The sequence below is a fragment of the Camponotus floridanus genome, unplaced genomic scaffold (genome assembly GCF_003227725.1).
Source record: "Camponotus floridanus strain SB8 unplaced genomic scaffold, Cflo_v7.5 scaffold183, whole genome shotgun sequence".
Classification (NCBI taxonomy): Eukaryota; Metazoa; Arthropoda; class Insecta; order Hymenoptera; family Formicidae; genus Camponotus; species Camponotus floridanus.
The window spans coordinates 11,159-23,987 of NW_020229307.1; the positions used below are offsets into that span (position 1 = coordinate 11,159).

The 12,829-nt window shown below is 36.7% G+C and overlaps 2 protein-coding genes across 4 annotated transcripts in view; one reads left to right on the forward strand and one right to left on the reverse strand.

The window, feature by feature from the left end:
• Window positions 1-564: 564 nt before the first annotated feature.
• LOC105254990 (importin-9) lies at window positions 565-5,823 on the forward strand. Of its 2 annotated transcripts, none has more exons than XR_003122627.1 (14): window positions 565-634; window positions 979-1,064; window positions 1,137-1,506; window positions 1,662-1,895; window positions 1,979-2,345; window positions 2,427-2,674; window positions 2,757-3,021; window positions 3,127-3,440; window positions 3,527-3,746; window positions 3,830-4,101; window positions 4,207-4,615; window positions 4,862-5,010; window positions 5,103-5,197; window positions 5,564-5,644. XR_003122627.1 is itself a non-coding variant. In XM_011264012.3 (14 exons), exons 3-14 carry the CDS (start codon window positions 1,171-1,173, stop codon window positions 5,767-5,769), a joined length of 3,096 nt encoding a protein of 1,031 aa, XP_011262314.1. In that variant the 5' UTR covers window positions 565-634; window positions 979-1,064; window positions 1,137-1,170; the 3' UTR covers window positions 5,770-5,823. The 2 variants fall into 2 exon arrangements, 1 of the variants encoding a protein (XP_011262314.1); XM_011264012.3 differs by having other exon boundaries at window positions 5,122-5,197; window positions 5,564-5,823.
• A 114-nt stretch (window positions 5,824-5,937) lies between these two features.
• Window positions 5,938-12,829, reverse strand: part of LOC105254991 (PDZ domain-containing protein 4) — a 212,719-nt gene continuing 205,827 nt past the window's right edge. Inside the window, exons 2-7 of one of the 2 annotated variants that reach the window (XM_025407673.1) lie at window positions 12,102-12,488; window positions 11,463-11,633; window positions 9,805-9,903; window positions 9,493-9,528; window positions 8,007-9,404; window positions 5,938-7,837 (exon numbers count right to left, since the gene is read on the reverse strand). In XM_025407673.1, coding sequence (XP_025263458.1) covers window positions 7,505-7,837; window positions 8,007-9,404; window positions 9,493-9,528; window positions 9,805-9,903; window positions 11,463-11,633; window positions 12,102-12,488 — 2,424 coding nt within the window. In that variant the 3' untranslated portion in view covers window positions 5,938-7,504. The remainder of the gene's footprint in view (window positions 7,838-8,006; window positions 9,405-9,492; window positions 9,529-9,804; window positions 9,904-11,462; window positions 11,634-12,101; window positions 12,489-12,829) is intronic. The other variant, XM_025407674.1, reaches the window with a different exon arrangement.

The window sequence follows — 12,829 nt, forward strand, 5'->3', positions numbered from 1 at the left end:
TAGAGGGAGTATCGCTTTCAGGGATCACCTAAAAGCAGGCCATGACATCTCTCAGTCTTCTCTCTGCGAATCATAAGGTAATTACATATTTTAACAGTATTTAAATATCACATATTTATTTCTCTAAAAATATTAAAATTACTGTTGAAAATTGATAGCCAACAGAAATTGTTTATTCATCATAATACGATTCCATAATTTATTAGAATAAGTCGAAGCGAGTAAAAGGGAAGAGTAAATGTAAAATTTAATAAAATATAAGCGCAATTAAATATATGCAAGTGCTTATATATTATGCAAGTGTTATAAAAAATAGACAGTTTTTAAACATTTCCGAAAACTTTAAAAAAATATGTATACATATATTTTTTATCTTTCCGTCTTCTTTTTATGAGATAAGAGATAAGCATAAAATTTGTTCCTTGATTGTCATGATTCGAAATGTTTGTGACAAGCGGAGAGTCGGTGTGTTCTAAAATTTACTCTTCAACATAGTGCAGACGTTTCCATAATTTCGTAGGAGGTAGCCCATCTCTCGCAAAATACATGAACAATGGTACATAACCAATTTGTCGCGAACCGGCTTTTAGAAAATGTAGAAAATTTTGAACTTTCATCCGCGCACGACCGATTCGTAAGTGCAATAGTTATATATCATTCGTACATTCATATGTTCATTATATGTGTCACGGTATTTTTTTCATCTCGTATTTATAAAAATTGACGTTATACATTCGTATTATATCGATCCGAGTGACAATAACGGGCTGTACAGAATCTTATCTGCATATTAAATCGACGATAAAGTTTTAAGTGAATCGAGATAACTCTTCTCATTTCCACGTTTCGAATATAACGAATATAATTAAGATCTCGCGAAATAAATGCTAATTTAATTTTTTTTTTCAATTCACTTATTTCTCTTCATTTCCTTCATTTTCGTTTCCATTTGTATAAATGTCATAATATTTTACACAGATATATTTCAAGATGCCAGGGCTGTCATAATAATATGTAAAAGTATATACGACGATTATAAAATAGAACAGATGCTGTAAATTTAGGTAAAATATATCACAGATGATAAATAATGTGTAATGCATAATTAAATGTATAACTTTGAGAATACTTTGCAGATGCTGGCTAGTAAGCTAATTTTTATTTCGCACAATGATTGCCAGCGACATACAAGGCTCCTTAAAGGAAGCTCTATATGAAACATTAACAGAAATTTTATCACCGCATTATGAAACTCGTAAAGCAGCGGAACAGAGAATTCAAGCTTTAGAAGTGACGGAGGAATATGGAATACACTTGACAGAATTTGTCATTGATCCCAATGGGCATTTACCTATCAGACAGTTGGCTTCCGTTTTATTGAAGCAATATGTTGAAACACATTGGTGTTCATTGGCTGATAAGTTCCGTCCACCAGAGCTTAACAATACTGCTAAAAAGAGGATTAAAGAGTTATTACCCTTAGGACTTCGAGAATCTATTAGTAAGGTAATCTTTTAAGTAATTTTTATAATTGTAAGAATTTAATTCAAATAATTTGTTTAATTATAAAAACTTAATTTGTCATTCAATTTAATATTATATCATTGGATATTGATACAATTTCATATATAAATAGGTAATCAAGATATTTTTAACTTTAGGTACGAACTGCAGTGGCTTATGCAATATCCGGTATAGCACATTGGGATTGGCCTGAAAATTGGCCTGCCTTGTTTGATGTGCTTGTCAGCTGTTTAAGAGAGGAGAGCGAATATGCTGTTCATGGAGCAATGAGAGTCTTGACAGAATTTAGTCGAGATGTTACAGACACTCAGCTGCCTAATGTAGGACCTATTATTCTTCAAGAGATGTACAGGATATTTCAAAGTGAAAATGTAAATGTCATGAAATTTGAATATTTAAATATTTTTTACATAATTTTTTTTTTTTATATTGTCATCTTTGTTTCTTGTAACAGTATTCGATTAGAACGCGTGGTCGTGCGGTTGAGATTTTCATAACTATTACAACTTTGGCTGCTAATATGGGAATGCATGAAAAAGGATTTACGGAGCAGTATCTGCAGCCAATCATTCCTATGTTTTGTGAAAAGTTTGTTGAGTGCCTCAGAGTGCCTAACAGCCCAACTAGTGACAGTGGATTCAAAACAGATATTATTAAAGCCATAAATTGTCTTGTCACAAAGTTGCCCAAATATGTATCGCATCTTTTACCTGAAATGCTGCCACCCATATGGGAAACTTTATGTCAAAGTGCAAAAACTTATCAAGAAACGACGGTCAATGCCGATGAAGACATCAATGATAAAGAAGTTGATTCTGATGGTATGTTCTTTTAACAAATATAACATATTGTTATATTTTTCTTTAATAAATATATCCTTAATAAATATATTTATTTTCTAGGTGAAGTAATCAATTTTAACAGTTTGATTATTGCAATATTTGAATTTGTCCAGAATATCGTGGAACGCAAGAGGTTTATAAATATGTTAGATAATATGCTACCAGAAATAATATATTATCTAATAATATTTATGCAAATAACATTCGACCAGATTCAACAATGGACAACTAATCCGAATCAATTTGTCGAGGAAGACGAATGCATGTTTGATTATAATGTCCGTATTTCCGCACAAGAATTTTTAACAGTGAGTACAATATATGAAATAATTATAAGAAAACACACATTTTACAAGTATAAAAATTGATACTTTATCGTTTTTCTTACAGACTCTTATAAATAATTTTGAGGAAAAAGCAGTACATGCGCTTTGCGATGTAATTACACGACATATTGAAGCAACAAAGGCACTACAAGCCGGTAACGGTGATGGCAGCAATAGCAACGAAAGTTGGTGGAAATTACGAGAATCGTCTCTTCTAGCATTGAGCTTATCTAAGAATAACGTTGTTGAACAGCAGCAGGCTGGAATGTTACAGTTCGATATTATCAGATTTCTAGACACAGTTGTTTTGGGAATGTTAAATGACTCAGGTGATTAATTACAGGACGGGTAATTTATATCCTGTTTATATCGTGTTATAATTTATATGTAAAAACATTGTGAAAATTGTGATGTACATTTTTATGCTTTTTTAGAATCGCCACCGTTACTTCTCGGTCGCTGCTTATGTCTCGGCGGACGATACGCCAAGATAATGCCGCCAGAAGTGAGTTCTCGATTTTTGGAAGCGACGGTCAATGGCTTACAGGAAAATCAACCACCTTGTATACGCATCAGTGCTGTTAAAGCAATCTATTGGTTTAGCGAAGCGTCAGTTGAGAAAGATTCCATCATCAACATAATAGGCTGCCATATGCTCAATATATTTCAAGGATTATTCAGTCTAGTTAGTCAACCGAACACGGATGTTCTAATCTTGGTCATGGAGACGTTTCAAATACTAGTCTGGGTAATGCTCTGACATTTTCATCTATTTTATTGTGATATTTTTTTCCCATTATTTAAGTTATTTAAATCTTATCTTTGTTTTTTTAGCAACATAGAGAATTTACAGCATCAGTGGAAAACAAGATTTGTCCTTTGACAATCGCAGTGTTTGTAAAGTTTCACAGTGACCCGACCATCCTAGATATATGCCAGAACATATTCAAGGACTTGACGCAAAATCCAAGCTGCATCGAGCCACTGCAAACTCGTATAATACCTACGCTCACGAGCATGATGGCGATAACTCCTATGAATAAATCAAAGGATGGTATGGCTTGTTGATGATACTCTTTTGTCAAACTGATTCGATTTGATCGAGCCATTATCATTAAATTTTTATTTTTTTGTCAGAGGGATCTCGAGCAGTAGCATTGGACGTGTTAAAAGTTCTTGTACAATATTCACCGACACCTCTGAGTAACGCTTTGGTCGAGACCGCTTTTCCGGCTGCTTGTCACTGCGTTCTCAATTCGGAGGATCACGCGACGCTGCAGAATGGTGGAGAACTCATACGCAGCTATTTATGCGTGGCGGCGGAACAAGTCATCGTGCATCGAGACAGCGAAGGACAAACTGGATTGCAGTACATATTGGAAATAATCGCTCAACTTCTAAATCCACAGGTAACATATTGTCGCCTAGAATTAGAAATCGTGCTAATCTTAATTAGAGAATTAGGTATATTTTTGTTAGGAAATTACACATGTGTACACATAGCGGTATTTCAGTCGAGCGAATTTACTGCCACTTTTGTCGGACGTTTGGTCACGACGCTGATTAAAAACGTTGGGAACAATCTGGGCGAAAATCTTGATCTATTATTGAAAGCGGTGTTGAGCAAGATGCAAAGCGCTGAAACGTTGATCGTTATGCAGAGCCTATTGATGATTTACGCGCATCTCATAAATACGCAGTTTGATGCTGTGTTGAACTTCCTATCGACTGTGCCAGGTCCGACCGGACAAAGCGCATTAGCATTCGTACTGTCTGAATGGGTCAGCAGACAGCGTCTGTTTCTCGGTAGGTACGAGCGCAAAGTCGCGACGGTCGCATTGTGCAAGATTCTCGAATACGGAGTCACTCACGGAGATAGCAGATTGGACGAGATTACAGTCAAGGGGGACATGATTATTTCAGGTTCGTTATTTTCGAACTATTTCGATTGCAAATTGACAAATAAATGGCGATAATTAGCTATGATGATGCGACGAAATAAATTTTCTTGCTCGGCGCACATAAAATAAAATACAGTATTATTATTTTTAATTGTTATTCTAAGTGATAAATCGATTTTATTGAAAGAAGAAATTATATATATATCTTTTCTGCGAAATATATATAGTAAGTATAAAAAAATTCAAATATATATATACACATATATAGGAATTGAAGATGGTGTGAGGACCAGAAGTAAAGCTGAATCGCAACCTTACGAATGGACTTCGATGCCTGTACTTGTAAAGATTTTTAAAGTAATAATCAATGAATTGGCAAATGATATCGAAATTATTAACGCCACTCAAGATACGGAAGTAAGTAACATTCGTTTGTGTTCTTTCTTTGGCTTGTACTCCTTTACTTTATTTTATTTTTTTATTTTCAATTTTACTTTATCAAAATGAAGACATAATTTCGATGCCTAGAACTCTGATGATGAGGATGAAGACGAAGACGATGATGAATTGATAGATCCTGGAAATGAGACTGAGAACATTTTACGTAAGCTGCATGCGAACAGTCTATAATAGCGAAAACTGAATGTACTGGTGCTTAAAGACTGTCATATATAAATTTATAATTAGATAAATAACTACAACAATAAGATAATTAATTCTGCGAATTATTATCATTATTTGTATTGAATAACAATCATAATAAGTAGTATTAATTATTTCACTGTTTCAATTATTTATGATATTGTAAATTTAATAATTAGAGATTGTAAATAGAGATTGTAAATAGATATTTTTAATTTATATACGACAATATTTAATGAATATCAGTGCACACTAGTGCATCTAACTGAATTTACTCTAAATTATATAATCGCTAATTATAGAAAATGTCAATGAGACTCTTTTATAGAATTTGGGGGTACGGATGAAGATAATGACGATGAAGAGGATCCGGAATTATTGCGAGATTCTATTTACCATTTGAATCTCGGTCAATATCTGCGCGATTTCCTGTTGAATTTCTCCACTCATCATTGCTTCCGCATGTATATCCAACACCTGAATGTGCCAGAACTAAAAGTTTTGAATAATATAAATATCAATGCGCTTATGTAATAGGAAAATGATCGGAACAATTTTTGAATTTCATAATAAACGATCTTTTCTATACTCTGCGAAATCTTCGTTATTATGAAGTCCGCCAATTATTTCCTTATACTATTTAGATAAAATATAAGACCTAAAGATATTACAAGTACAATTACAATAATATATCGTCACCATTGCATATATTAATACTATATTTTATATTTGGGTTTTATTTACATTACACATATTCTTAGAATCATTAACATCGCATCTACATACAAAAGACAGCATACATACGCGCAATCGTTTATATGTAACCTAGATCATACAGCATACTTTTTCTACAATATTATGTTTTAATAGTATCTAATCATATCATTTTCCTGATGCGCGTATCGCAAATATTATGCAGCGAATTCTCGTCAGAAAGTACGCGATAATGATTTTATCGAAGCATTTGATTCACACCCATTAAATTATTCTCTTTCTCCACATATGCATGTATATACACATACATATTTTAGAATACATATATAGAGTCACAGGGCAGTATGGACATTGGCAGTATGGGATTCTAGTATTTGATTTTCTGCAGAGGGGGGAGTGGGGGAGGAAATACAAAAATAATAATCGCACGGTTCGGTGTATACACAAGAATAAAACACAGCTTTACATTTATACGAGATATCCCAGATTTCGATCTTACGTATCTTTCACATATTTCGTTCATTCTCTAGATGCTTTACAAAAATCATGTAAAAATTACGCAAAACAGCGTTTACATGCTATAATCTGTAAACAGACGAAAAGGTAACGCTCTGTTGCCGTCATATATATCGTTTTTTTTTTTTAAACATACCATTCGATGTCCATGAAAATAAGACAACAACAATGGAATCGACGTTAAGGCGATGGTCCTCCGGATATACATTGCCCTGCCGTGAGAGATTTCTATATCAACGTATAAAGCAAAATGATAATATTGATACGTATTACGTTAATATGTCGCTTATCATACATATCTACAAATCTATAATTACCGATGTCTCTGCTCTGTTGAATATTTTTGTCATGTGTATAAAATAATCTACATGTTTACGTCGTAAGTATTTACAAGATTAATTAGAGCGAACATGCTGTATAAACTCCACACATGTCTACATAAATTTTTGCGACATAAATTTAAGTTTCTCCGTTTTATTACAATACTTTTTAACGTGTCCTTTCTTTGCGCGCATTTTATTTTTTCTATAAAAATCACAAAAATTATTGAACGCCTCGTATGCTCTGCATATCCAGCAGAAAATTGAAAATAAATATCTTCATTGTTTTTATATAATCAACGTTAAATTATTTTCTATTCGCATTGAAGAATCAAGACGTAACATGCATATATATTTGCTAGCATATATATTACAAAAACTGCACAACGCGAATCGTCCAATGAAGTTTGTACGCTTGAATAAATGTGTTTGTGTATCGAGCGCAAATAATCTCGTATGGATTATTCCAACAAATGTCTATATTTTTGACATTACCTCCGCGTGATGCGAGCAATTATATTCACGCGAATTATATAAAATAGACGCATAAGTAGTATCACGTAGATAATTCGGGATAAGTGTTATATGCGGTAAAATATTTCAGTTATCAATTTTCATCGTACTATATAAAAGTCATTAAAAATATATCTTTGCGCGTTACTATGTTTCTGCGCGACCAACGATTGACTTGGAACGAACTAAAGACAGAGCGAGTTTGCTTATACCGTGGTAACCGACAGTAGACCCATTAATTTTCCCCCCGTCCCGGGACCGCTTGCTCCCACCCTGTTTCCGTGAACCAACATTTCTTGCACGGTGGTGAAGTCGTCCAGGGTATTCTTTTTACGCGCCATTTTCTTGTGACTGAGCTCCACGATGCTTAACGGCTTCTTCGACCCTTTGTCCTCTGTATGTTCGCATATCAGTAGATCGTTGGTTTGTTGCATTTGTTGCTGTTGCTGTTGCAGCATCAGTTCCTGCTGACGTTGCTTGCGTTCGCGCGCACGTTCCAGCTGTCGTTTGCGCTCCTCCTTGCTCCAATATCGTCCGACCTAGAATAGTATGGGAATGAAAATTGAGATGAATTGATTTTGATACAAAATCGAAATAGAGAGAGCAAGTTGTATGTAGATTATAGTATTTTGCTTTCTATCTTTCCAAAAATGAGAATTTATGTTTTCATATTTGATAGATATTTCACTAGATATTTCATTAGATTACCTGATCCGTATCAATCGTAGCGACGCTCACCTTCATCTCCGACATGGCATCGTCCTCCGTGGTGTGACCAGCCCTCTCCTCGCATATCTTGATCGCCCTATTCCGTAGTATCCGATTTCTCACAGGTCTTCTGGCGATGTACCTCGTCCCATCCGCTCTTCTCTTCACTTTCCACTCCATCTGCACCTCGCCTTTGTCCTCCGGCGGTGTCCATGTGGACGTGCACACCTGCTGACTGCCGACAAATTGGTACTGCGTGAGATTCGGCGCTTGGAAGTTGCCGTGCGACTTGGACTTTCTCGCACCACCCGCTGATATCTCCTTAGACGTCGTAGAGTTCTTTCGATTGAGCGCCTGCTTGAACAGCTGCTGCTGCAACATCATTGTCTGTTGCAGATTTGCCACGTTCGTATACATGGTATCGGCTGGCAGCGTGTTGGCGTTCATCGACAGTTCGTTACGATCTTTGTGATGATGCGAGGACGATGACGAGCTCTTTCTCACACTCTGATTCTTCGACGATTGCCTGATCGTTGCGGTTGTCGCGGTCGGCGTCACCGGCATGGGACAATTGCAGCCCAGCTTCTGTTGCTGCTGCGGTGTCTTCGGCGGTGGACACAACACCAACGTACTCTTGTGATGATCTCTCTCGCCCTGCTGAAGCTCCAAAGTCAGAGGATTGCTATGACAGGATTCGCCAGTGTTGTACGCGCTCGAGCTGTCCTTCTCCTCGCCGGAACTATTGCTCTTTGAAGAGGACCACTTTTGATTCTGCTGACCGCTGGCAGACAGGTGATTCTGTGTCGCGCCACTGCTGTGCTGCAATTGTGTCGTCACGTGGTTCGACTGCTGCGTCCAATGCTGGTGATGTTCGTATGGCGATGAGTAAATTGGCTCGCTGTCCGACTCTGGTATCGTCTCATAGATGTGTTCTGTGTCGCTCCAGACATGGCTCGAGTAAGCTTCGACGAGCTTCACTGTCGGCGGTGCCGACACTGTTGGCGGCGGCGGTGGCGGTCCAGGTTGTTGGCTGCGTAGTGAGATACCCTCGAGCCTCTTGGAGCAATCCTTCAACGAGTCCTGCATCCATTGCTTGCTACGTTCCTCCGTATGATGCGCCGGCGAAGTCGCATTCTTGCCGCTTGACTTTTGCGAGTTTTGTGAATTTTGTGACGAACATGTGGACGAGGAGTTTGTGGAGAAGATGGGCTGTTGCTGTTGCTGTTGCTGCTGTTGCTGTGTGTGAGAAGGTATAGGTGGAGCCGCTTTTAAGGTGCAGTTGTTTATTTCGGTTTCTTTGGTACGTTCCTCCGTTTGCTGCTGTTGTTGACGGATCAGCTGCTCGATCATGCTGTTCTGATACGCTGGTAGATTCTCAGGTGAAAGCGGCGGCGATCCCTGAAGCGGAATGATTCATGATAGATTAGCGATATACGCGATAGTGCGCGAATGCTTTCTTTTTATCATTTTACATGATTCGACTTACTTGGTGATAGATGCGCCTGTCATCGTATTCGTCGTCCTAAAATAAAATACGTAAGTTAATTTGTAATATAAAAAACATTGTTTATACACTTTTAACTTACATAATCAATCAATCATCATTTCAAGCTATCGCATATTATTTTTTATTTTATAAAAAATTATTTTTAATATATGCATTCATATGTGAGAATTTGTTAAAATCTCTATTATATATTTTTCAAAGTTTACTTATTATATTATTTCGTTCAATTTATACATAAATTGAACGAAATAAATATTGCAATAATAAGATGAATATAAGATTAAAACGAACTTGATATACACATCGGCTGACGAGAATTGTCACTGCAGTTTTTGTCTCCGCGAACAAGTTCTCGGTTTGCTCCTTATTCGCGACGTCCCTGCCGTTGACCTGAAACGAGAGCGAAAAGGTTCCTTTCAATGAATGACGGACGCTTCTTGATTTCCAAAATGAGTCATTGTTCTCGCGAGAGATGTACATGCATAATGAAACGCCGTATTCTGAATGTAAATCCGACTTAGAGAAACCCTCCGAGATCCCCCGATTCGTGAGCTGACTCTCAACGCGAATTTCTCATTCCAGAATTTACACTTGCAATAACAGCGAAAATAAAGGCGGAAAATTAATTGTTTCATTCACAAAATTTTACATATCGCGTATGATTTGTATTTCCTACCAAAAAACGCGACTGGAGACAATATTTTTTTTTTAATCATCTAATGAAATATCTTTTGAGATGCCTTTTGAAGTCGCTTTTTTGAAAGAATACATTTTTTTTTAAATAATAAACATAATAATACGATCAAAGTAAGAGCAAAAAAGTAAACTCCTATTCAAAATTTTCATTAGATGCGATTTACGTTTCCTAATTAAAAAAAAAACGCGATTTAATATAATCCCATCTTTTTAATTAGTCAAAGAAGGCTCGAATGCCTTCTCTTCTTCCGACGAATTCTTGAGCGAAATCTTTAGCGCGGGAGGAAGTCGCGTTAAATAGGCAAGGATAATTTTCGATAAGACGTCGAATAATGTCACATTAAACTAAAACATGCTTCAGGAGAGCTCATTGGAATCTAAAGAGACAGACGATGACAAATTCATCACATACATTCATCCACTGTAGTCCGTGTCATTTCCCTTCGATTCGAGTGCAAGAGGGAAAGGACGAGCAAGCACGGTTCGTAATTATAATCTGCCTAATGAGATTTAGAGGTTTAGGAGAATCCTCGACGGGGATAATGAGGCGTCAACAGGAAATTTGCGAACGTCATGGATCCGTAGTGCAAAATTTTGCGATCTAGACCAACAACGTGATCTTGAAACATAAAGCACGCATACAAACTCGGTGTAAATTCGCTATTATTAGCTGCTAGACACTTTATATACGGCACGTTTGTATTATTGCTCCTCGGGGGATTTTGCAAGCACTTCCGCGCTTACCTCTCTTAGCCTATTAAATTTATACGATACGTTACATTCTATATTATCCGTAACTTCCCTCGCTGAATTCTCGCTGAGCTTTACTATATTACACGCTTTTCACCAACTCGGTTCGAGATAAAGTATCACGTCCGAACTAATGGGAGTTATTTAATTTTCGCCAATTTTGTCGGTAAAATTGAATCTTCTTCCCGTATATTTGCAAACTTTGTCGCAGTTCTACGCTTTTCAGCCTCGAGATTAATTTGACGAAATATCGTAGCATCATTTTTACATTCAGATGATGTAAAATAGAGAAAAATTATGCAATTATCAAATTTTTTATATAAATAAAAAAAGAATTTTATCTCTTTTTGCATTAATAGTGTAAGTTCTGATGTATATTGTGTTATATGAATTGTCTGCATTTTTTTAAATTTTGATCGATTGTATTGCTTGATTTGATAACGTTTTTACATTACATTAATTACATACATTTTTGTTTTACATAATAGAATTTCTAAATTTACCCGCAAGATTTGATCTCCTTCTCGCAACCGACCGTCCCGGGCTGCAAGACTTTCAGGAACTATTTCCGAGATATAAACCTCTGTGTCAGCGTCCTCGCTACCGGAACCGGAGCTATAGCACACGGTCAGTCCGAGCTTCTCGGCACTTCCGCTTTTCCGCAACGTCACCTCCTTCAACAGCATTTCATAACGGTATTAATGTTCGCCATAGTACATAATGTTGAGCGGAACTAAGTATCTACGCTGATATTTGCATAGTTTCCCTCATTAACTGATATTATAGCCATTTAACAAACATATTAGGAAACAAGAGATGCGCTTTTACATGTAATCTAGCGCATATTATTAATTTTCAGCTTACATTTAATTTTTATGATTAATTATTTTCATCTATTCTCTATTATTTTCTTTTCCAAGTTACAAGTTCTTTTTATTTATTTTTTTTTTTAATCAAATATTCCCAAAAGAGGATATAACACATTTAAAAGTGTCCTTTTTAAAATTTAAATTTGTCAATAGAATATATAAATCTTCATCTATCACATTCACTCAAAGTGACGAAGCTTTAAATTAAACTATTTCGAATACTGTTATATTGTGTAGAAATTAAACTCGATAATAATTATAATTGTAGGATACCTCAAAGTCGATGTCATGAGCGAGAAAGTCCTCGAAACTATCATTCGCTTGTTCCTCGACCACGAGGGGAACCGGCAACAACTCTTCCTCCTCCTCCATAAGACCAGCCCAGTCCGTTTGGACCGCAGTCGACACCAAAGGACACGCCGTGTCCTTTTTGACATCGTCGGTGCACGGACGCTCGTCTATCGGACCCTTCCCGTTCGTCGTTCCCTCATTCTTATCCTGACATGTGATCCTTTCGTGTTCCTTGGAGGGTGTGTGAGGAACCTGTTGATGCTTGCCAGGTTGTCGTCGAAGAACTTCGACGATAATTGGCTCCTGAGCCGATTGAAAGCAACGTACAGCATCCTCGTGACTAGAATTGGAAACGTCTTGTCCGTTCACCTTAAAAAAAAAAAAGGTAAATTTCAGATTATTTTTAGATATTTCATGCATTAAAAATATGACAATATCATCTAACATCAAGCGGTTGGCTGCATCTTTTCTATCGACACTCGAGAAGATGCACGTGTCAACGTGGGGAAATTTCGTCTTTTCCTTCCACTCTCTCTCCGCCTCCTGCCTTTAATTAAAATATACTGTTCCCCGAAGGGAACATAGAGACACCTCATCATTCCTCATAATTGCTTTCTCGCGCTTTAATGTCCAATTAAATAAATAACTGCGAGACGTCGTCAACGACGGGATGCTGACGACGAGAGGATGGACAGGGGTAGATGAGGATG